This window comes from Gracilinanus agilis, chromosome 1 (genome assembly GCF_016433145.1).
Source record: "Gracilinanus agilis isolate LMUSP501 chromosome 1, AgileGrace, whole genome shotgun sequence".
In the NCBI taxonomy this organism is placed as follows: Eukaryota; Metazoa; Chordata; class Mammalia; order Didelphimorphia; family Didelphidae; genus Gracilinanus; species Gracilinanus agilis.
In genome coordinates, this window is record NC_058130.1 from 100,953,831 (window position 1) to 100,979,925 (window position 26,095).

Consider the following 26,095-nt stretch of genomic DNA (forward strand, 5'->3'; position numbering starts at 1 on the left):
TCTTCTCATACCTCATTTGTACACATCTTAATGTGCTTGCAGGCTATAGGTTACTGGCATCCCCCATCTAATTATTAATCACGTTTCAAAAAATACTTTAGCAACAAATTCATAGCAATATGCTGTCAATGAGAGCTATTCCAACTATAAAACTTATCAATGTACTATTAGTCAGAAGTTCTTAACTTTTATTATACCATGATCTTCTCTGGCAGTGTGGTGAAATCAGTGGATACTTTCTCAGAATATAATTTTATTTCAATTTTATTTTAATTTTTTAATTTTGAATTTTGAATATTTTCCCCTAGTTACATGTTTCATGTTCTTTCCCTCTCCCCCCTACCTTTTTAACCCCCCTAACAATTCCACTGTGTTTTACATGATCAAGACCTAATTCCATATTATTTATAGTCGGACTAGAGTTATCGTTTAGCATCTACATCCCTGATAATATCCCCATCAATCCATGTGTTCAAGCAATTGTTTTTCTTTTGTGTTTCTCCTCCCACAGTTCTTCCTCTGAATGTGGCTAGTTTTGTTTCTCATAAGTCCAGAATATTATTTTAAAAAACATAAAGTACATAGAATTACAAAGGAAACAAAATATATTCAAATATAATTAAAATATCATATATGAAAGCCAACTTAAGAAACCTTGTTATAAAAAAACAACAAAAACAAACAACCTGCAACCATACAGAGACCTGAGTCCATAAAAAGGTTTTGTGGCATAGTGAGACAAAGGTAGGGTGGGAATGAGTTGTGCCAGGATTGAAGTAGGGTGTAATTTGGTGAAACCTTAAGAGGAAAGGCCCCAGCTAGATGAGGTTGAGCTAGGGTGTGAGGGGACAGGGAGAGAAAAGGTTGCTGGAATACCATGACAAATCCAAGGTAAAGGGACAGTATTTCTCCAGTTCTCTAAGTGCATCCTAGAGTCTGGGACCTGGGACCTAGATGGGTTGTGACAGGGAGAACTAGTTCAGTGAGAGGGCTTGCCAAACCCTTTTAGGACTATTCACCCATCTTTGATGTCCACCTGTCCTCTAACTCTCTGATGTGCTAAATCAGGTGGGGGGTAACCAACAGGCTTCAAACTAAGGAGTCATGGGGGTGTCACTCCAAGCATGTGAAGATTTCTCTTGGCTGAATGGGTGGACAAGAAAAATTTTTGTTTCAATGGCCATAAAAGTGACTAAAGTAGGCACTGTTGAGCACTCAAATTTTGACCAGACATCAAAGACTTTAAGGTTATCCACTGCTTCCTGGACTATCACCAGTTGTCTTGACTTCTGTCTTGCCACAGGGTTTCAAGGACTTTGAAAGAAAAGAGTGAAGCTAAAGACTCTGGGCAGTCTGCCTCACTTGTCAAATCCGTGTTCCAGCGAAGGCATCACCCATCTGTTGTGGGAAAAACATTCCCAAGTTTGTAGCAGGGTCTCACCCCAAGAATGGGAGGCTCAAACTCCAGTCAATACAGAAGAAAAGAATTTTATTTGAAGAACAGGTTTATGGTAGTATAATAGCCTAACAGTTGGTGGAATAGCCTGGAGACTAATCAGATAGTCTTAGGGCTGATGGATAAGCCCAGAGGCCAGCAGAGTAGCCTCTATGGCAGGGGTCGGCAACCTTTTTGGCCGTGAGAGCCATAAATGCCACATTTTTTAAAATGTAATTTCATGAGAGCCGTACAGTGCTCACAGTACACACTCCTGTAACAGTGCGCACTCCTGTAACAGCGCCTGAAAAATAAATTGACTTTATGGCTCCTGCAGAAAGAGCCATATCTGGCCCTCAAAAGAGCCAGATATGGCTCGAGAGGCATACATTGCTGACCCCTGCTCTATGGAGATGATGGAATAACAGCTCTCCAGGTATGGAATAGCAGCTCCAAGTGTGGAGTACTAGTTCAACTGTAGAGGAGCAACTCCATGGATGGAGTGGTAGCCCCAGCTATAGAGTAAAAGCTTCTGAACTCTGTGGATCAGAGTTGGCATATTTATTAGGGTCTGAGGGCTAGTCATCTCCCATTCCAGAAGAATCCTCACCTCTCTTGAAAACCTTGGAAAATGGACATTTGCAAATTAAAGCGGAACTGTGCTTTGGGGTCTGACACATATGTCCTAGGAAATTAGGAGCATGCTCAGGTTTGGGGGATTCTTCTAGAATGCCAGAGTCCTGATTTGGAACTATGTACAAAGGGCTTTAAAAGATTATCTGCCCTTTGACCCAGCCATATCACTGCTAGGTTTATACCCCAAAGAGATCATAGGGAAAAAGATTTGTACAAAATTCATAGCCCTGTTCTTTGTGATGGCAAAAAATTGGAACATGAGGGGATGCCCTTCAATTGGGGAAGGGCTGAACAAATTGTGGTATATGCTGGTGATGGAATACTATTGTGCTCAAAGGAATAATGAACTGGAGGAATTCCATGTGAACTGGAATGACCTCCAGGAATGGATGCAGAGTGAAAGGAGCAGAACCAGGAGAACATTGTACACAGAGATGGGTACAGTATGGTACAATAGAATGTAATGGACTTCTGTACTAGTAGCAATGCAGTGATCCAGGACAATTTGAGGGACTTATGAGAAAGAATGCTATCCATATCCAGAGGAAGAACCATGAGAGTAGAAACACAGAAGAAAAACAGCTACTTGAACACATGGGTTGATGGGGATATGAATGGGGTTATAGCCTCTAAACAATCACCCTAGTGCTATTATCAATAATATAGAAATAAGTCTTGATCAATAATACATGTAAAACCCAGTGGAATTGCATGTAGGCTACAGGGAGGGGGGGCGGGATAAAGGGGAGGGAAAAAATATGAATCGTGTAACCATGGGAAAATATTCCAAATTAAATTAATTAATTTTTGCGTGCCTCCCCCCAGCTAAATAGATAGATAGACAGACTAGATAGGTAGATAGATAGATAGATAGATAGACAGACAGACAGACAGACAGACAGACAGACAGACAGATAGATAGATAGATAGATAGATAGATAGATAGATAGATAGATAGANACAGACAGACAGATAGATAGATAGATAGATAGATAGATAGATAGATAGATAGATAGATAGATAAAAGCAAAAAAAATGGAATGCCAGAGTCCTCAGTGCACAGGTCCCTTGTTCCTCATTGTCCTTCTTCTCATCATTTGTCAGTGTGGAAGAGGTCTCACTACCCTAGAGGGCAGGGAGGGTTGGGTACTTTGGAAGGCCACAACAGATAATTATGTCTTATGGTTCTGAACTAAAGTAAATATAGTACAATATGAGTAACTAATAAAACGGATTAGGCACAAAGCTGATAGCCCAGCATAGGACATTACTGAGCCAGTACTAATAATTAATTCTTGCAGTTTATGCTGGACAAATGTTGTAGTTTATGTTTAATTAGTGCTAACTTATGGAAATGCAATATTTCAGAGTATGAGGGTCTTGTTCCTATTACAGCCCCTCATTGCCCGCTGCCCATCTCCATCATATCAACTACCAGCAAAGAGCAAGTGAAGAAGCAGCACGTGCAAACACACTGGAATGCTGTGAACATAACCTTGCTCACAGGCAGCCCAAGGCAATCAGGAGGCAAGAAGGGAAGCCAAAGGCATACACAGAGGTGGCATGAAAGCAAGAGGAAAATGGAATCATTGTAAAGACCTCAAGGATTTTCAGGGCTTTGGGTTAGTGATTTGCATTCCTTCCTAGAGCTGCAACTACTGTGACAATTCAAAACTTGGCAAGCCCAGCAATAATTAATGGCTGATGGAGAAAGTGGACAACACCTATGTGGTTCGAGTTTAGGGGAGCCAGCTTTTCCCATTCCAACACCTCCCCAGAAATAGAAGCCGTAGGGGTCAACGAAATGGAGCCTGCAGTATGGTGCTGATTCTATTTCAAAAGGAATAGAATCCACTCTAAGCTTGCCTCGGTAACAGCCTTGGTAACAGGAAACAGCCCTAGGATAAGGGACTTGATCTTGGGTAATACCAGAGTTATCCAGAGTCGAGGTATTCTCTTCCCCAAATCCCAAATCACCTAACAACCTATCCCTTCTCTATGTCTGAAATAAGTGGCTGAGCAGCCTCACCTGATGGGCTCCTTTTCTGTCTGCCTTAAAGCTATGTAAAACCCGCACACAGACAGTTCTCAGTCTCAGTTGCATGTAAATTCACATTACACAAATTAACTTCCCTTATGTAAAAAATTCTGAAATTCACATTCCAAAAAAAACACCGTAGGTTAACTTTATTGTACAGTATTGTGCTCCCTCTCTCTTCCAGCTCCTGCCCTTCAACTCTGCACTCACAACAAAAAACAAAATAACAAAACTCCAAGTGAAAGGAGAATAGAGGAGAGATCTCAGCTGCTTGAAAGATGCCCCTCTCTCCACCCACCCACACTCCTGTCTATACTCCCTGGTCTTTGCCTCCCTCCTTCTTCCTCTTAGTTCAGGACAGCCCCACATGGAGAGCCCCACCTATTGCCCTGATTTCTCTATTCCCAACCTATGTGTATTCTTGAGTCTTGTGTTGGCCTCTTCCCTTCTTGGGCAAGAACACCCTCCTACCTCCCTCCCTTCCCTACGGAATCATTTTATGTGGAGATTTGCAGAATGGTTCACTAACATAAAGCTAGAACTGTCTATGTATCTCCCTTTGTTCTGTGGAAGTGTAAACCACCTGGCAATTGCCCTTCAATTTATGCTAATTAAACCTTTTAGATCTTCTACCCTTGCCTCTTGAATGTCTCCTCAGAACTTGAAGTACATGAGAGGTCATCTAGTTCAACTTCTATCTGAATCAGAATCTTCTTTAAGGCAAAGATCCCAAGACTTTTTTGTTTTTTGTCTTTTTAATTTTTTTTAAACCCTTAACTTCTGTGTATTGGCTCCTAGGTAGAAGAGTGGTAAGGGTGGGCAATGGGGGTCAAGTGACTTGCCCAGGGTCATATAGCTGGGAAGTGTCTGAGGACAGATTTGAACCTAGGACCTCCCGTCTCTAGGGCTTACTCTCAATCCACTGAGCTATCCAGCTGGCCCCAGATCCCAAGACTTTTAAAAGTATACACCATATCATTAAAACATTTTCTAGAACACACTTCCATTTTATGAATGTTTTGTTTATTTATAAATTATACACATTTATTACTGTGCTAATATTATATACTATTATTAAAATTATATTATAATACTATTTCATATATTGTTACAAATTATATACATTTTGAAATTATATGTTATAAATCATGTACCAAAAATAGAATTTTTTATAGAAAATGAAATGAAAGAATATTTTTATTTTTTCAGTTATATGTAGAAATAATTTTTTACAATAGTTTTTCAACATTTTAGAATTCAAGTTTTCTTTCTCCCTCTCTTCCCTTCCCAAAGGGGTGATATTAGTCAGATATAGGTTATATCTGTACTTTCATATAACATATATTTCAATATTGTTTGTGTCATGATAGAAGTCACATGACAATAGAAATCTCATGAAGGAAATAGAAATATTTTAAAATTCTATTTTAACACTACAAAGCCCTTTTTACTATAAAATATTAGTAATGATGTTTAATTAAAACAATCATTTAATTTAAATTTTTTTATTTTAGCATTTTGTCATACAGCATTTCAAATATCTGGTTCCAAGTTGTTTATCAAAAAAAGGTATCTCATAGAAATATATATCCAAATGAAAGAAGTCAGAGTTGGATGCCCTTTCTAAATCATTCGTGCTTCTCATTCTTAAATCTCATCCCCCTCTTATTTCAAGATTTTTGTTGACATTGTTCTACTAATCACCAAGATCTGTCTTTTCTGGGGGTGTAGCATGGTCTACTAAAGTCAAGGTTCAGAAGGTTCAGAGGATATTTGTTCCAGTTAGGGAGAAAAGGGGAGAGTATTAAGGCAGATAGCAAGATGCCTGGAGAGGTCCTAGATTCCTCATCTCTGAAGTGTGAAGAAGTGGCTGACTAATTGATGGAGAAAAGGGAAAGGAAATTATATTTAATAGGATCATGGGCTTCAAACAGAAAGGAGCCATAGAGATCCTAGCATTATAAAGGATTTTAGATTATCTAATCTTAACACTTATTTTACTCATTGGATAAGTGAGAAGAATGAAGGCTAAAATTACATACCTAGTAATTGTCAGAACTAGGATTTGAGTTCAGGTCCAAATGACTCTAAGATACAATCCTCTACAGAGTACCACATCATTTCCTAATTAAATTCAAGATTTATTAATCAGCTACCATGTGTCTTTAAGGCACTGTTAGTGCTATAGATACAAAGACAAAAATGAAAAAAAAATCCCTCTCTGCCCTCATGAAGTTTATATTCTGCTAACCTAACATAACTAGTGTTGAGTCTAAGGTTTCTAAGTTTCATTTCAACACTAGACTCATAGGGAGTTCCGCAGGAAGGATTTTAACATTTATTCAAACCTGCATCTCTACTTTCATCCTGACCACTGAATCTTGTAAAGCTGGCAAGTTGCTTTCCTTCTTTTGGCCTCTATTTCCTCATTTGTAAAGTGAAGGGGTTAGGGGGTCCATGAGTTTAGATGGGAGAAAAATTTTTATTTCAATATAGTCGAATTACTTTGTTATCCTGTGTATTTCATTTTATGTATTTAAGAACATTGTGCAGAGATCCATTAAGCTTTACTAGGCTACCAAAGGGATCCATGACACAAAAATGAGCAAGAATCTCTGGACTAGATGATCACTAAGCCAGCTGGAAAGCTATGCATATGATCACTAAGGTCCCTTCTCGTCCTGCCAGTTTGTGCCTCTGGCAACCTTTGATCCATCCATCATCTCACAGTTTACTGATGCTTGTTGGGGTAAGGTGATGTCTGAGGAACTTCAGAATTTCTTTCCAGGAATGTTCTTGGGCTTCGGCATGAGGGATGAGCTCACCACCCCACCAAACAGGTCTTGGGATAAAGGGATTCCATGAGGCCACACATAAAGGGGAATAGGGAGGCTCTATGAGGTGCCCTGCTCCAGGGTAGGAGAGCAGGGTGCCATTGTTTTTCCCATGTCTTCTCAGCTGCTCCATTGCTTGCTCAGCATTAGGTTTGCTATTAACGTTATAGTCCTTCTCTCCAACAATGAATAGGAAATGACCCTGGGCCCTTTCTACTGGCAAGAAAGCATGCTGATTTGCCTCTTCTTGAGGGTTTCCCAATGCACTATAACATGTTAATATCCCCAACTCATTTGTTCTTATCCTTTCTGGAGATGGAAGTGAGTAAAAACTCTCATTTTTGTACTTGATCATAATCGTGTCTGTCAAAAATGGACCATTGATGGAGACTGTGGCTGCCACCTGCTTCAGGAAGATTGCCATAGCCACTCCAATCTGTGCTCCTCGGCTCACTGAAACTACCCCAATACTGGGACCAAGCACCTGAAAATAAATAAAAATGGCACAAATAATTCTATTGGTTTCCTTTAACATTCCAATCTTAGTAAAACTTGAATAATAACAACTTCTATTAGTAAAGTGCTTTATGTTGTTTATTTCACCAACTAGTTTGAATTAAAAGGCATTCAAGTAAATACACATTTATTAAATACTCAGTATATCCTGGGAGAAAAATAGCTTAGGGGTGATGGAGAGTTTAAACAATCCTCTCCTCAGGAAAATACACATTTGTGGTGAAAAGAGGACTAAATTTGGCTTGAGAAGATGTGATTTCTCCTTCAGGCTCTGCCATTTACACTGTGACCTCAAGTCACTAAACCTCTCTGAGATTATGAGATACTGAGAAGTTCTAAAATATGCACACAAATAAAGGGAACTCATTTCAGATGGCTTTGGCCTTCTTAATGAAATGGGAGAAACTGAGTATGGCAACCAGGAGCAATCAAGGGGATTTAAAGAAAAAGAAACATTTTAAATGAGGAGAATGAGATGGGATTGCCCAGCAATGGTGAGGGCACAGCTGAGTTTGTACCTTATCAGTGTATAAGGAAAGAATTTAAAAAGGATATGGGGTACAGAGTAAGTCCATTCTTTGGTTCTGTCAAATGCTTTATATACTACATCTCACTGAATCCTGGCCTCAAACCTGTGAGGCCTCTTATAATTCTCCCCCTTAGCAGTTCATTGGCTTCTCTGTTCCCAAAGCTCCTAAGTGTCTCAGGTGGTATTTAGGACTTCCTGACTAATCTAGAGTTCCAATTATTTCGTGGTGGGGCTCTAATGATATTCTTAGTAATCGTCACTTCTCATAAAGACCATCAAGGCATACACTGGGATACACCAGATGAATGAGCCCCTTATGTGGTTTGGAAAGGGAAACTTGGGTGAACTGATCACAAAAGTAGAACAGGAAGGGAAAGAAGGGAACAACTGATTAATAATGCCCTCTGACTTCTGTAGAGAAGAAATCTCAAGCCCAGAGAAACACACCATGCCAATGAAAGGCGCACACAAGAGAGTACTGCAGTCAGTCATGTGGAATCAGAGGGCATGAGATGTTAGGAAACAAAGGCTGAAACCAAACGGTGAGCTCCAAATACCTTGGGATGTCTCAGCAGGATATCAGCAGCTTCTTCAAAGTATTCAATATCTACAACATCTAATTCTTTGGGCAGGTCATCATAGGCAAAGTAAGCTAAGGCCAGTGCAGCAAAGCCACGACTGGCCAAAAGACTGGCCCGAAACTCGATCAATCCACCAACACCACCAAATAAATCAATTACTCCAGGGAAAGGGCCTTCTCCTGAAAAAATTTTAAAAAGATTTTGTGGTAAGAAAAAGAAGAAGAGGCTATGAAAAAATAAGAGAAAGAACAGATCAAGAAAAAGGGAAAGAGAAAGAAACAATGTAAAGTAGGTCCTCTTTTATCTAAAGTTTTCTGTGGTTTCAGTTATTTGTGGTCATTCTAGGAAAAGGAAGGAAACAGGTAGGGGGTTCTCTCAGGGGGAGGTAGGGGCCTGTACATGGTTCAAGACACATGGAGGCTGGGGCAGATGGATGAGTTGGAGGTCTACCACCATAGCAATCTGGCAATAGTATCTCTCCCAGTAGTTCTGCTTTCATTCAGAGTTGCCTAGTTCAGAATGAATAAAAAGGAGGTAAAGAATGGGAAAAAAAGATAGTCCATTGATTTCAAACTCTAAATACATGAACCAACCAAGTTGTTAGTCATGAGTTTCCAGAGACTGTATCCCAAACTAATATCAATAAGGCTAAAGTCCTGACTGTGCCAACTGTGCTACATTTGTTTCTTTTAAGAAATATTTTATTTCTCCTCAAATTACATGTAAAAACAATTCTTAACATTCATCTTTTTTAAAAAAAAATCCTGAGTTCCAAATTCTTCTCCTCCTTCCCATCCTCCCTCACTCACTCTTTGTTCCCTCTACCCCCAACAGAGGATGATAAGCAATCTGATACAAAATTTTCATGTACAATCATACAAAACATTTTCCCATTTTAGTCCTATTGCAAAAATGATGGAAGTGGAAGAGGAAGAAGAAGGGAAGGAAGGAGGGAGAAGAAAGGAAGAAGAGAAGGAAGGAAGGAAGAAAGGAAGGAAGGGAAAGAAGCATAGTATGGGATTATCTTTGGACACTATATTGTTGAAAATAACTAGGTCATTCATTCCCCCATGTTCATAAAAAGAAAAAAACAACAACTATGCATAATGTTCTACTTCTGCTCATTTCGCTTTTTATCAGTTATGTAAGTCTGGATTTTTCAGAAAGCATCCTGCTTGCTGTTTCTGAGAGAACAACAGTATATTCCATCATAATCATATACCTCAACTTGCTTAACCATTACCAGATTCATGGAGAAATCTTCAAAGTCCAACTCTTTACTACCACAAAAGAGCTGCAATAAATATTTTTCAATAAAGAGGTCCTTTTCTATCTTTCTTTTAAAATCTCTTTGGGACACAGACTTATTAGGGGTATTGCTGGATCAAAGGAGAGCTGTATTTGTTTCTTTAGCTGGATCTGAGGTCATAGCAAGAACTGGAAAAGAAGGTGTAAAGAAGGTGAGAATGGAACAAAAGTGATGGATGGAACAAAAGAAAAGATGACAAGACATAAAGGGAAGAACAGGAAAGCCTGCCTTCTTAATCTGTTGAGGCTCAATTTCTTTCCTGAATGATAGTGTTCACTGCACTAAGTACAAACTGTGAAACCCTTCCCTAGTGAACTCTACCATCTCTTTTGACTCAGAGGTTGAAAACCTCCAAGACAAAGAAGCCTGGTCTTCTACACAATGATGAGTGAGTGATGGCCTGCTCTCAGGAGGTTGTTACAAGCTCCCTGTAGGCCACCAGATTACCATGTTCCACCATAAAGTTGCTAGGACTGGTAGTGAAGGTGAGTGTGCTCACCTAGGTTGCAGCTTCTGTAAGTAAAGACTTACCCTGAGATATCATGAGGTTTCCATGAGACAAGACTGGTAGCTACTGGGCAAATGTATAGGAACAGGGGTGTAGCAGTAGTGTGGTGGAGGCAGGGATTGGGAGGTAGAAGGTGAGAACTACGGGTGAAGCAAGGAGAGAGTAGGACACTCTGGGACACCACAAAGTTTCTAAGCTATTGAAAAGGAGGAAATCCACTTCAGGAAAGGGTAACCCTCCAGCAGGTTGCTATCAGTTCTCTTTATTTTTCCAACCTTTGTGAAAGTCCCACTGACTACTTTAGTTATATCCCTTCTTGTAAAATTGGAAGTATCAAAAAATGCAATCAATTAACATGCATTTAAGTACCTATTATGTTTCAGGCACTACCTACACTGTGGATACAAAGGCAAAAATGGAAGAGATTCTGCCCACAAGAAGTTTATGTTGTTATTCGGGAGATAATATGTATATGAGTGTATATGATGGAGGCTGGCAGTGGGCACTGAGATGCAGTAATAGGAACAGGACCTTCATACTCTGAAATCTTACACTCACTAGTTAACACTAGTTAAGCATCAACTGCAAAATCCATACTTTCAACATTAGTCGAACATGAATTGCAGAATCATCTTATTAGAAACCAGTTTTAGACAAAACAGTGTTGCCCCAGAATTTGGGAACAGCACCCTGATCCAGGGGTAAAGGATTGACACCCTGCTTCTGTTGTGGGAAAGAGGGACATTGGTCTTGTGAATGTCCTGCAAAGAAATGGCAATTGCCACCAGGCCCTTGTCCCTCCTTGGGGAGAAGGGGTATTGGAAGAGCACATGCCCTACTAACCATCCAGTATCTCAGCTTCCAGCACTCGAATCCTAGGACTCTAAATGACAGATCCCAGGGCCCAGTGAGGCCTCTACTCTTGCCATCATAATGGCTAAGTCTAGGGTAACATTGGATTTGGCAGGCAAGAACATAAGTTACCTTATTGGTACCAGGGCCACTTACTCTGTCCTTCCCTAGTTCTCTGGTCCCAGAAAACTTTTTCAGCATCACATAATGGGGATAGAAGATCATCAACAGGACTTCTTAGAGACTTTGCATCTAGCCTATAGATTTGGAGATCACACACTTAATTTCTCGACTGGATTTTCTAAATTGTGTCTATCCTAAAATTAGTAAGCATGCATATATGTTGTTTGGAAGAAACATCTTAATTCATAATTGTACAGAACTTAGAAAATTTTCAGAGTCTGAATATGAAGTCAGGATTCAATATATCCTGTGTGTATTGTTGTCTAGCCAGCTTCTGTTTGCAAATTTGACAAATTCAAACCTTCCTAGTAAACTAAACAGCCTACTCATCAGAAATTTAGATAAAACCATAAATCTAGCACAAAACAAGTTCTGTGATCAACAGAGAGGGAAAAGTTTGTTTTGAGAACAAGAATGCAACCAATAAGTGATCAAGAAGCAGTTAAGCACAAAAATTTTACACAATCAAGGCAAAGTGTTCATGAGCTCCTTTACATACTATATAAGGATGATATTATAAAATTAGGTCTTGTTATATTAGTTTAGAGATAAGACGTAGAGAAGCTGGCTTGAGAAAGAATTGGAGTTTCAAACAGAGCTGAGCCAGAGTAACAGTTTCAAGTGTAACAGATTTTCTGTGACAGTTACTCTCTCTGGGAGTGGCAGTTGGTCTCTGGCAGTTGTCAGAGTCACTCAAAGAGACTCTTTCTCCTGTCTGAAGTAAAAAGAAAGGAGGGAAAGATCTGAAGGAGTTAAAGCGTTTTCTTTTCCCAACTTGGGAAACACCAGTGACTATCTATCACTGTTTTTATAGATTGTTTTAACTCCGAGAAGACCAAAGAAAAACCTGGTCTTTGGTTTGGACTCTGAGTCTACTAAGGCTCAGAGTCCTAACTTGATTCTTCTTGAGACTCAACCAGCTAGCCTTTGTTATTTTTTTAACTTGAAGGTGAAGTCAAGAATTATACAGATAGTGGGCAGCTGGGTAGCTCATGCCTAGAGATGGGAAGTCCTAGGTTCAAATCTGACCTCAGACACTTCCCAGCTGTGTGATCCTGGGGAAGTCATTTAACCTCCATTGCCTAGCCCTTACCACTCTTCTGCCTTGGAGCCAATACACAGTATTTAGTCTAAGATGGAAGGTAAGGGTTAAAAAAAGAATTATAAGGATAATAGTGATAGTTTATTTAGAATAGTAAAAATTTGGATTAATCAGATCAGGAAGGATTAGTGTAGCCTGTGAAACACAGGAGAAGTGGTTCCTTGCAGAACTAGGGAGTTTATTTGGGTGGAGTTAGAATCCCTTAGAATTAGAAATCCTTTTTATCCTTATATATTTCAATAATATTTTATTTTTTTATAAGAGTCTCTTTATAATAATAGTCCTTGCACCTGACCCTGAAGAGAAGTTCATTTATGAGCTTTACTTCACTGATATAAACTGAAGATACTTTGCAAGCACAGCATCAAAAATCAATTTATAATCCATAATTAATCCATTGCTTTATTTAGTTTTAGTCATCTTTTATTTTTACAATACCTAAGATTCTAGCATTACAAAGAAGATACATTTAAGGTGGAATATCTATCAGAGTGAAGTTTATTTGAATTGTAAAGCAAGTCTGAATGTCAAGAGTTAAGAAAGTTTTAATCAACTTTAAGCAAAGGATTTGAAGGTAGAAGGTGTGAATGTTTTGAGGCTAATAAGTTTAAGCTATTTTCAGTGGATAAAGCAAGTAAGAGAAAGCAACTAAGCATTTCCCTCATCTTTCAGTATAGAAATAACTGGGAATTGAAGCCCTCATTAATCACTAGTAGAAGTTTAATTCCCTGCAAAACTATTAACCCCTTTCTGACCCAATGAAAAGGGGAGAAGGTGTATGAATTGGGAAGAATTCCCCAAAAGTTTAACATTGTAGTAGTAGAGGGAACAAAATCCCATTTGTTGTCAATTATTGAGTGGTAAGACTCAGTAAGACCTAGAAAAATATTGGGAAGGAAAATTGGTAATTACTGTGTGGAAAACTGTTGAGAGCCATTGGATGTAGAAAGCCATTGGAGAAATAGGATCAAATTTAGGGCTGGTTATCTGGATTCCCTACATGACCAATCCAGGCTGAATCAGTCTTTGTGTTTGGTTCTGGTCACCTGAGCCCTGAAAAGCTCTGGTATCAGCAGGTAGGTTAAACCAAAAACAGCTTGATCCCTCCAAGAGGCTATTAGGAGTCATTTAGAGAAACAGAGTCTGTAATAGATATTTTATCTGGATCCCATTACAAAATCATCGGCAAGCAAAACTGTGTGTATGATTTTTCTGCACTGCATATCAGAACGCAGACAGAATGGGCCATCTAAGGTAAAAATCTGAGGCTCCTCTTTTGACTCAATTTTAGATCCCCACCTTTCTTAATATTCTTATTGGAAAGCTTTGAGTCTTTAGCAGACCAGCATCTTCTGAGTTAATGATTCCTCTCCTTGATAATTAAGAAGCCTGAACCCTAACAAACATTACTTAGATAAGACTGCATACTTAGATAAAAACTGGAGCCTTTAGTCTGGACTTTATTTGACCAGGTGCAAACCTTAATCCAGGACTCAATTAGTGAGCATCTCCATAAAATATTTCCGCTCCCAGAATTATCCCCTACTAAATTGATGGTTGGAATTTGGCCATTGTCTTTGTACTTTTACTCTTTAGACTTCAATAGGTTATGTATGATTTGTTACCCCTTCACAACTGTGACTCTTTTTTTGTGTTCTTTGTTTGAAATCAGTATATAATAAACTCCAAAGCCCACAGAATTCAGGGCAGCATGGGCTAACTGCTAGTCTGGTTGTTCTCATTTTCTTTTTCCTGTCTTAACAATCCGATGCTGTAAAACGCCACTCAGAACCCTTACCATATAGAGCTGGTCCTCTATAGAAAACCTAAAGGAAAAATAAATCCTCACAAATTTACCTTTAGGTGTAACTTTTTGGCCTATGTGAGCAAAGTCACTAGCCCTGCAAAGCAAAAAAGTTTGTTTGGGTTATGGAATTTCTAAACAATGAAATTGAATTACAGGAACATACAAATCTGTTTATAATACACCAATGATTTCTAATAATTGGTCTTTATACCAGAATGACTTATAACTTAAGGAGAAGGGAAGAAAATCAAGTAAAAGTTGTGAAATGAAATCTCTTCATTATGTGCATTAATCCTGAAAATTTTTCAGCTTTAATCTGCAATTGGTAAGATTTGCCATTTGAATTAAAAGCTTTTGGGATATTATTTTAAATAATTAATTAATATTATTTTAAGTTTTGGATTCAGGTATATTTGTCTGATGGATGATTGAACATTATGCCAGTAATCTACCATTAAAGAAAAAAACCACAAGCTACTCAAAGAGAATGTGATCACAAACTATCACCGGTGGAGGTCCTTAGCTGGAAAAGTTGAGGGGACAATTTCAGCATGACTGAGATGGTGTCCTCTGACTTTTTTTGAATAGGAATATTCCCACCTGATTATTCTTGAGTTTGGCTGTGAAGTGCAATGGCTGCTGCATGATTAATTAATAACTCTAACTTTTACCTGAAGTCAAACAATATTAAATACAATCCTTTCTTTGCTCTTTCCTTTTACAAAAAAAATTCTAAAATTAAAGCAAGTGGTCAATGGAAGATACCAACACAATGCAAATTGTAAGATATGACACTTTTCAGTCTAATGTGTGACCATTCCATATCCCAAACAATGAATTGGTAATTGAAGTCACTGAAATTTGAATGTACTGAGCAATATGTTCTACCTAAGTGTGTCTGTACCCTACCCCAAGTTTTTGTTTCAAATGGAATACAATTAATCTCTAGTAAGTTAATTAATTTGCGTATTCATTGAATCTCTGTGGAAAAATCTATTTACAAGAAACATACAACTGATTGTCAGAGAAAAGATGGTTTTTGGAATTCAGATAATTACTTAGGACATGTAAAATCTGAGATGAAGTTTGGTTAATACTGGGGATAAGCTACTGAAATACAAAGAAATTTGATGTTACTTAATGTTGTTAATTGCTATTATTATGGTTCTGTGTCTCCAAGTGAGGTGCAGCATAGCTTCAGATCTCTAAGTGAGGTACATTCTATTCCCAAAGATTCATCATTGACTTTGCTTTTCCTATTTCTGTTTCTGTACACTAATTTCATACTAGAAATGACTTGGGATCAGGATAGTGACGCGTTAGGCCCAAATCTACATCAACTAGTTTTACTTCTTTTCTACCTGCAGTAGCAACAAAAGGGGAATTGACAATATAGTTTCCCTGACAAAAACAAGGTTAAGTAAAATGGGAGGTCAGAGTTTCACTAATTTGACTGTTCATCAGGAAGCATGGGACAAGTCTAATCAATAAGGTCAAAGATTCCTGAAGGCTCTCATTGGGATTCATATCATCTTGTCAGCACCCACTACAAGTCTGTTTATTTTCTATCCTGGACCCTTTCCTGATCCCTTTATTAATAATATTCCTCCTTCTGATTTTTGGTTCCTGTCCCCTAAATGCCCTCACTAATTTGTTCCTTCTGAGTTATACTTTATTACAGTGATGGGCAAACTATGGCCTGTGGGCCAGATGCGGCCCACTGAAATGTTCTACTGCCTGCACAACATTATTCCTAATCTGATGAATACAGTGAGTAGGATAAAATACAATGATATTTCAAAAGAGTTGCCTTAGAAACAGACTGACAAATGAGCATTTCCTTTCCTTTGGCCCCCTCTTTAAAAAGTTTGCTCATAACTGCTCTATTAGATTTCAGATGATATCTTCCATTATCATCCTGCATGAAACCACGCTCTTCCTGCTGGATCAAGCCCACCAATTCCTTTAAAAAAAAAACAACTAGAGCCATCACAACATCCCAACTCAGCCTGAAGAAGTTACAGAAATTGAGACTTTTACCCATTATACCCAGATTTCTTGATTTCTGGACTTTTAAGAGAAGGGAATGATGGAGGCTGGCAGTGGACTATGATAGGCAGTAATAGGAATATGACCCTCATACTTTAAGATATTATATTTCTCACCAGTTAGAGCTAATTAAAGATCACCTGCAAAATCTGAGATTTCAACATTAGTCAAGCATGAATTGCAGAATTTATATTGTTGATCAATTGCCCATTTTGTATCATCAGTCACCTGTTCTGAATCTATAATGTTCTATACTGAACATCAACTTTATGCTGCTGTGCTTTATTAATTACAAATATTATTCTTTATTTACCTTAGTTCTGAACTGTTAGGACTATACTGTATCTCCCCCACTTCCAATGCTTCCATTCCAGAAGGGTATCCAGACTTCTCTCACATTGTCAAAAGACGACAAGGTAAACAATGGGGAGAACATAGGACATGGGCAGTGGGGACTCTGGCATTCCAGTAGGATCCTCCAAACCTGACCATGCTCCATATTCCCCTTCTGGTGAACTGTACCCAAAATTACAACTCCACTTAAATTTGGCCATGCCCATTTTCCAGGGTTATAGAATGATTATGAGAAAAGGTGGAGATATTTCTAGAAGCTCCCACTCCCTAATAAATATGCAAATCCTGATTCACACCTCAGGTTTCTTCTCCACATCTGGGGCTGCTTCTCCCTCACCCATTAGGCTGCTCTGTTAGCCCTCAGGCTAACCTTTTAGTCCCAAAACTAATCCATCAGCCCTGAGGGTATCTGGTTAGTCCCAAGGCTATTCTACCAAATAATAGGCTATTATACCACCTCAAACCTCTTCTTCAAATAAAATTCTTTTCTTACTTCTGGATTGGACCAAGTTTGAACTTCCCATTCTTGGGATAAAACCATATTATACACTTGAGTGTGTTTCTCCCACAACATATTTATAATATATAAAAAACATATAAAAGGTACTTTGGGATGGAGAGCATCAGCAGCTGTGGATATTATCAAATGTTTCAGGTAGAAGATGGCATTTGAATTGATTCTTGAAGGAAAATAGGGATCTCAATAGGCACAGATATGGAAGAAGTGTATTCTAAAGAAATGAAAGTCAGAGGTGGAACATCCTGTGTGAAGAACAACATGCAAACCATTATGGTCACATTGCAGAGTTTGGAAAGGAATCAAAATGCCACAAGACTAGAAAGGTATGAAAGGGAAAAGTTGTGAAGACATTTTAATGCCAAACAGAGAAGTTTATATTTGATCATAAACATTTGATCATGTTTACAAATAGGGGAGCACTATGATCAAACCAACATTTCAGGTCAATCACTTTGGTCTTGGTTGAGAGATGAATTAATGTAGAAGAGAAATTTGAGACATGGAGACCAGAAAGAAGGTTCATAAGATCATAACTTTAGAAATGTAGGGAATCTTAGAGGCCATTGAATATAACTCTCTTGTTTTATAGATGAAGGAACTGAAGCACAGAGAAGTCAAGTGTCACTAGGCATGGTAGGCAAGTTACTCTCGTGTGATCCTGTTAGCCTCAGTTTCCTCATCTGTACACTGAATTTTGTTTTAGGCTCATTGAATTCACCCTTTTTGAGTATTATATTCAGTTTGGTAATGTCCAATAAGCAGTTAGTGCTGTGTAATTAAAAGTCAGGAAAAAAGGTAAGGCTGGATCTTTTGAACCAGGGACCATCTGCTTAGAGAGAATTGAACCCACAGAAGATGACAGAATCCCAAAGTAAAAAGTGAGGAAAAGGGGTTGCCAGATGAATGGGGAGCTGCATTCTAGCCCCAGGCCACTTATATGTCCTGAATCTGAACTGCCATGTCAGACATAGGGGCAGAAACTGAACTAAGCCACAAGGGTTAGCAGGAGGCTCCAAAGTGTGAACATGAGATTTTTCCAGATTTCTAGGTTATCTGGAGCCTGGAAAGATAGTTGTTGTGGTGACCAAGTGACTGAGGATTTATTAGCAGGAAAGTGACTGTGTATTGTGTCTTAGCTTTACCTCCAGAATGATTCATATCAGTTAACTTGGGGCTTGGCTAAAAATTGGGTGTGAGGACTTCCGGGTTAAGATGGCAGCAGAGTAAAAAGCAGCGCTTAACCTCTCCTAACTGAAACATACATACATGTCCTCCTCAAGGGGACATAAAAACAAATCCAGACAAACAGAGGGACCCCACAACAGGGTGCAGCATGGAAGGTACGTGGAATCGGGGCATTTCCATGCTATAAAGGAGTGAAACAGCTCTCACTAAATCGCCGGCTGAGCAAACTCCCCCCCCCCCCCCACACACACACCACCCACAGTACTGAAGCCAGCGCAAAAGAAATAGAGCAAGTTTGGGGCACCCATTGAATTATTGGCAGCTTCAGGGCCTGCTCCTGAGAGCAGCAAGACTTAAGACCCCAAAAGGCTAAAGAATGTGCACAGACTTTGAGCACTGACACTGAGCGCAGGCTCGGGTGGAGGCGGATGCAGGCGCGAGCAAAGGCTCTGAAACCTGGAGTGTGGAACCAGTGCAGATGGGTATATGACTTTGGAAGTAGCACCCTGAGTCTTGTAAAGGAGCCTCCGCCAGAGGATCAAGCAAGGGGGACCACCAGGATGCTTTACCTTGACAACAACCAGACCTGAGACCTCAGGACCCTAAAGAGCTCAGACAGACCTTGAGCATGAGGATAAAGCTGAGAAGGGGTTGGGCTTAAAATGGCAACCAAGAATCAGAAAGCCCAGAAGAGAAAGATTGACAACAAGAAGAAAAAATCTTTAACACTAGACAACTTTTACACAGAGAAATTCCAGACAACGGAGCAAACAGAAGAGAACAAACAAGCAAACACATCTGGACCCTACCAAAATAATGAAAACTGGTCACAAGCTCTTGAAGAGTTCAAATCTGAGATGACGAGAACGTTGGAAAAGATTTGGCTAGAGAAATGGGAAATAGCTCAAAAGGAAATGAGGCAAGAAAATAACAGTTTAAAAGGCAGAATTTTGCAATTGGAAAGTGAGGCTCAGAAATCAAATGAACTGATAAGCAAATTGAACACCAGAAATGACCAGATTGAAAAGGAAAACCAAAAGATTATAGCCGAAAACCAGTCCCTAAAGGCTAGAATTGAGCAACTAGAAGCCAATGATCTCTCAAGACAGCAAGAACAAATAAAACAAAGTCAAAAGACTGATAAAATAGAAGGAAACATGAAATATTTCAATGAGAAAGTGACAGACCAAGAAAACCGGTATAAATGAGACAATTTGAGAATCATTGGTCTTCCTGAAAAAGCAGAAATTAATAGAAATTTGGTCTCCATACTAAAAGAAATTATTCAGCAAAACTGCCCGAAAGTTCTACAACAAGAAGGCAATATAGACATTGAAAGGATCCATAAATCACTAGACCCAGAAAAGACAACCCCCAGGAATATAATAGTCAAATTCAAGAGCTTCCAAGTAAAAGAAAAAATTTTACAAGAAGCCAGAAAGAGACAATTCAGATATCAAGGAGCACCAATCAGGATCACACAGGATCTGGCAGCCTCCACGCAAAAAGACAGCAAGGCTTGGAATATGATATTCAGAAAGGCAAGAGAACTTGGTCTTCAACCACAGATCAACTACCCATCAAAACTGACTATATACTTCCAGGGGAAAGTATGAGCTTTCAACAAGACAGAAGATTTCCAAGTATTTGCACAGAAAAGACCAGGACTAAATGGAAAGTTTGATATCCAACCACAAAAATCAAGAGAGACATGAAAAGGTAAATCAGAAACTGAGGAGAAAGAAAGAAAACTCATATTTTTTTAAATTTGCCTCTTTAAGGGTTTCAATAAGATCTAATTATCTGTATTCCTATGTGGAGAAATGCTATGTATAATCCTCTGTAGTGAACTCTATTCACTATTATAGTATTCACCATTAGAGTAATCAGAAGAATAATTCATAGGGAGAGGTTGGAATACTAAATGGTCTAAGATTATATGGGGGTAGGAAAGAGGGGGGTGAATAGTAGGGGACATCAAGAGAAACTTGATTGAATAAGAAAAATAGAATATTCTATTACACACAAAGAGGGCATGGGAAGGGGAGGGGACAAATACTATTATAAGAAGGAGAGGAAGAGAGCATTAAGAGGTAATATTTAAACCTTACTCTCAGTGTAACTAACCCTGAGAGGGAAGAGTTGCTATATTATCCATTGGGATATAAAACTCTATCTAGAGTTCTGGGTTAAGATGGCGGCAGAGTAAGAAGCAGCTCATAACCTCTCCTGACCAAAACACACAAAACTCCTCAAGGGGACATAAAAACAAGTCCAGACGAACGGAGGAACCCCACAACAGGGCACAGCGTGGAAGGAACGTGGAATCGGGACATTTCCATGCTATAAAGGGGTGAAACAGCTCTCACTAAATCGCGGGCTGAGCAATCACCCTACCCCCACCCCTACCACACACGCCACCTATAGCGCTGAAGCCAGTTAAAAAGAAATAGAGCAAGTTTGGGGCACCCATCGAGTCATTGGCAGCTCCAGGGACTGTTCCTGAGAGCAGCAAGATTTGGGACCCCAAAAAGCCAAAGAATGCACGCGAACTCTGAGCGCAGGAGCGGCAGAGGCGTGGGGGGAGGCAGACACAGCCACGAGCTAAAGCTCTGAAACCCTGAGTGGGAAACCAGTGCAGACGGGTATACAACTGTGGAAGCAGCGCCCTGAGACTTGTAAAGAAACCTCCGGCAGAGGATCAAGCAAGGGGGTCCACCAGGGGGCTTGACCGCGGAAAGACCCTGAGCGCAAGGATAAACCTGAGAAGCTGCTAGGCTAACTATGGCTACCCAGTCTCAGGAAGTTCAGAAGAGAAAGATTAACAACAAGAAAAAGAAGTCTTTAACACTTGACAACTTTTACACAGAGAAAATCCAGACAACCGAGTAAACAGAGGAGGAGAACAAACAAGCATCCGGACCGTCCTCAAATAAGGAAAACTCCTCACAAGCTATAGAAGAGTTCAAAACTGAGATTTTGAGGAAAATGGAAGAGATCTGGCAAGAAAATAACAGTTTAAAAGGTAGAATCTTGCAATTGGAAAGTGAGGCTCAGAAACCAAATGAACTGATAAGCAAATTGAACACCAGAAATGACAAGATTGAAAAGGAATACCAGAAGATTATGGACGAAAACCAGAAGATTATGGCCAAAAACCAGAAGATTATAGCCAAAAATCAAAAATCATAGCTGAAAACCGAAAGATTATAGCTGAAAATCAATCCCTAAAGGCTAGAATTGAGCAAGTAGAAGCTAATGATCTCTCAAGACAAAAAGAACAAATAAAACAAAGTCAAAAGACTGAAAAAATAGAAGGAAACATGAAATATCTCAATGAGAAAGTGACAGACCAAGAAAACCAGTCTGGAAGAGACAATTTGAGAATAATTGGTCTTCCAGAAAAACCAGAAATTAATAGAAACCTGGACTCCGTACTAAAAGAAATTATTCAGCAAAATTGCCCTGAAGTCCTACAACAAGAGGGCAATATAGACATTGAAAGGATTCATAGAACACCTGCGACATTCGATCAAGAAAAGAAAACACCCAGAAATATAATTGCCAAATTCAAGAGTTTCCAAGCAAAAGAAAAACTCTTACAAGAAGCCAGAAAGAAACAATTCAAATATCAAGGAGCACCAATCAGGATCACACAGGATCTGGCAGCCTCCATGCTAAAAGATCGCAAGGCTTGGAATACGATATTCAGAAACGCAAGAGAGCTGGGCCTGCAACCACGGATCAACTACCCATCAAAATTGACTATATATTTCCAGGGGAAAGTATGGGCATTCAACAAAATTGAAGAATTCCAGGTATTTGCACAAAAAAGACCAGGGCTAAATGGAAAGTTTGATATCCAACAACAAAAATCGAGAGAAACATGAAAAGGTAAATAAGATACAGAGGGGAAAGAAAGAAAACTTATAACTTTTAAATTTGCCTTTTTAAGGGCCTCAATGAGATCTAATTATCTGTATTCCTATGTAGAGAAATGTTATGTATAATTCTCTGTAGTGAACTCTATTCACTATTATAGTAATCAGAAGAATAATTCACAGGGTGAGGGTGGAACACTAAATAATCTAAGATGGCATGGGGATGGGAAAGAGTGGGTGAATAGCAGAGAAACTTGAGTGAATAAGAAAATAGGATATTCTATTACACACAAAGAGGGCATGGGAGGGAGAGGGGACAAATACTATTATAAGAAGGAGAGGAAGAGAGGATTAAGAGGTAATAATCAAACCTTACTCTTAGTGTAATCAACCCGGAGAGGGAAGAGTAGCTATACTATCCATTGGGACATAAAACTCTTATCTAACCCTTCTGAGAAAGTTAGAAGGGATAAACCAAGGGGAGCAGGGGAGTGGGGAGGTCAAAAAAAGGGAGGGGAGAAGAGGGAGGGAATTCATAAGGCCTTTAAAAACAAAAAGAGGGGGAAAAATAAGGGAGGGGGTAGAAAGGGAAGTTAATCAAGGGAGGGGATAAGGGATAGCGGCTCAATAGCAAACCACTGATTTAAAAGGAAAAAGTATAAGGAAAAAGGGGGTAGGAAGAGGGGAGGATTCGAAAATGTTAGCAAATGCACAACTGATGAGTATCACTCTGAATGTGAATGGGATGAACTCACTCATAAAACGGAAGCAAATAGCAGAGTGGATTAGAAAACAAAATCCCACCATATGTTGTCTATAAGAAACACATATGAGGTGAGTAGACAAACACAAGTTTAAGGTTCAGGGTTGGAGCAAAATCTTTTGGGCATCAAATGAGAAAAAGAAGGCAGGAGTGGCTATCATGATCTCTGACAAAGCCAAAGTAAAAATAGATATGATTAAAAAAGACAGGGAAGATCATGACATCCTGATTAAAGGCAGTATAAATAATGAGGAAATAACACTGCTAAATATATATGCACCAAGTAGCATAGCATCCAAATTCATAAAGGAGAAACTGGCAGAGCTCCAGAAGGAAATAGATAGTAAAACCATACTAGTGGAAGATCTAAATATTCCTCTGTCAGATCTAGATAAATCAAACCGAAAAATAAATAAGAAAGAGGTAAGAGAGGTGAATGAAGTCCGAGAAAAACTAGATTTAGTGGATATGTGGAGAAAAATAAATAGGGACAAAAAAGAATACACCTTCTTTTCAGCTGCACATGGCACATTCACAAAGATTGACCATGTTATAGGGCATCGAATCATTGCAAACAAATGCAAAAGAGCAGAAATAATAAATGTAACCTTCTCAGATCATAATGCAATAAAAATAATAATTAGTGAGGGCACTTGGACAGGAAAATCAAAAACTAATTGGAAATTAAATAATATGATTCTTCAAAACCAATTTGTCAAAGAAGGAATCATAGAAACAATCAACAATTTCATTGAAGAGAATGACAGTGATGAGACATCCTACCAAACTCTGTGGGATGCGGCCAAGGCAGTACTCAGGGGGAAATTTATATCCTTGAGTGCATATATTAACAAATTAAGGAGGGCAGAGATCAATGAATTGGGCATGCAACTCAAAAAATTAGAAAGTGAGCAAATTAAAAATCCCCAGATGAAAACTAAATTAGAAATACTAAAAACCAAGGGAGAAGTTAATAAAATCAAAAGTAAAATAACTATTGAATTAATAAATAAGACTAGAAGCTGGTACTTTGAAAAAACAGATAAAATAGACAAAGTACTGGTCAATCTAATTAAAAAAAGGAAAGAAGAAAACCAAATTGATAGTATCAAAGATGAAAAGGGAGACCTCACCTCTAATGAAGGGGAAATTAAGGCAATGATTAAAAACTATTTTGCCCAATTATATGGCAACAAATATAACAATTTAGGAGATATGGATGAATATTTACAAAAATATAAACTGCCTAGATTAACAGCAGAAGAAATAGAATACCTAAATAATCCCATATCAGAAAAAGAAATTGAACAAGCCATTAAAGAACTCCCTAAGAAAAAATCACCAGGGCCTAATGGATTCACAAGTGAATTCTATCAGACATTCAAAGAGCAACTAATCCTAATACTATACAAATTATTTGATATGATGAGCAAAGAAGGAGTCCTACCAAATTCCTTTTATGACACAAATATGGTACTGATTCCAAAGCCAGGGAGATCAAAAACAGAGAAAGAAAACTACAGATCAATCTCCCTAATGAACATAGATGCAAAAATCTTAAATAGAATATTAGCAAAGAGACTCCAGAAAGTAATTAAGAAGATCATCCATCATGATCAGGTGGGATTTATACCAGGAATGCAAGGTTGGTTCAACATTAGGAAAACCATCCACATAATTGACCATATCAACAGTCTAACAAACAAAAATCACATGATTATCTCAATAGATGCTGAAAAAGCCTTTGACAAAATACAGCATCCATTCCTATTGAAAACACTGAAAAGTATAGGAATAGAAGGACCTTTCCTAAAAATAATAAACAGTATATACCTAAAACCATCAACAAACATCATATGCAATGGGGATAAATTAGAAGCCTTCCCAATAAGATCAGGAGTAAAACAAGGATGCCCATTGTCACCTCTATTATTTAACATTGTACTAGAAACACTAGCAGTTGCAATTAGAGAAGAAAAAGAAATTGAAGGTATCAAAGTGGGCAAGGAGGAGACTAAGCTATCACTCTTTGCAGATGATATGATGGTCTACTTAAAAAATCCTAGAGAATCAACTAAGAAGCTTGTAGAAATAATCAACAACTTTAGCAAAGTTGCAGGATACAAAATAAATGCACATAAATCATCAGCATTTCTATATATTTCCAACACATCATAGCAGTAAGAGTTGGAAAGAGAAACAACATTTAAAATCACCCTAGACAATATAAAATACTTAGGAATCTACCTACCAAAACAAACACAGCAATTATATGAAAACAACTACAAAACACTTTCCAAACAAATAAAACTGGATCTAAATAATTGGAAATCCATTGATTGCTCATGGGTAGGACGAGCTAATATAATAAAAATGACAATTCTACCCCAAATTAATTTACCTATTTAGCGCCATACCTATCAGGCTACCAAAAAACTTCTTTACTGAATTAGAAAAAACTATAACAAAGTTCATTTGGAATAACAAAAGATCAAGAATATCAAGGGAAATAATGAAAAAAAAAATGTGAAGGAAGGGGACCTAGCAGTACCAGATATTAAACTATACTGTAAAGCAGCAGTCATCAAAACAATATGGTACTGGCTAAGAGATAGAGAGGAGGATCAATGGAATAGACTTGGGGGTAATGACATCAGCAAGACAGTGTATGATAAACCCAAAGAGCCCAACTTTTGGGTCATGAATCCACTATTTGACAAAAACTGCTGGGAAATTTGGAAAACAATATGGGAGATATTAGGTCTAGATCAACATCTCACTCCCTACACCAAGATAAATTCAGAATGGGTGAATGACTTGAATATAAAGAGGGAAACTATAAACAAGTTAAGTGAACACAGAATAGTATACTTGTCAGATCTGTGGGAAAGGAAAGACTTTAAAACCAAGCAAGAGTTAGAGAAAATTACAAAATGTAAATTAAATGGTTTTGATTATATTAATCTAAAAAGCTTTTGTACAAACACAAACAATGTAGTCAAAATCAGAAGGG

The 26,095-nt window shown here is 38.5% G+C and overlaps 1 protein-coding gene across 2 annotated transcripts in view; it reads right to left on the minus strand.

The window, feature by feature from the left end:
• Positions 1-6,790: 6,790 nt before the first annotated feature.
• Positions 6,791-26,095, minus strand: part of BAAT (bile acid-CoA:amino acid N-acyltransferase) — a 24,591-nt gene continuing 5,286 nt past the window's right edge. For both annotated transcript variants that reach the window (XM_044657006.1, XM_044657007.1), the window contains 2 exons: positions 8,546-8,748; positions 6,791-7,427 (listed from right to left, as the gene is read on the minus strand). In XM_044657006.1, the coding sequence (XP_044512941.1) occupies positions 6,834-7,427; positions 8,546-8,748 (797 nt within the window). In that variant the 3' untranslated portion in view covers positions 6,791-6,833. The remainder of the gene's footprint in view (positions 7,428-8,545; positions 8,749-26,095) is intronic.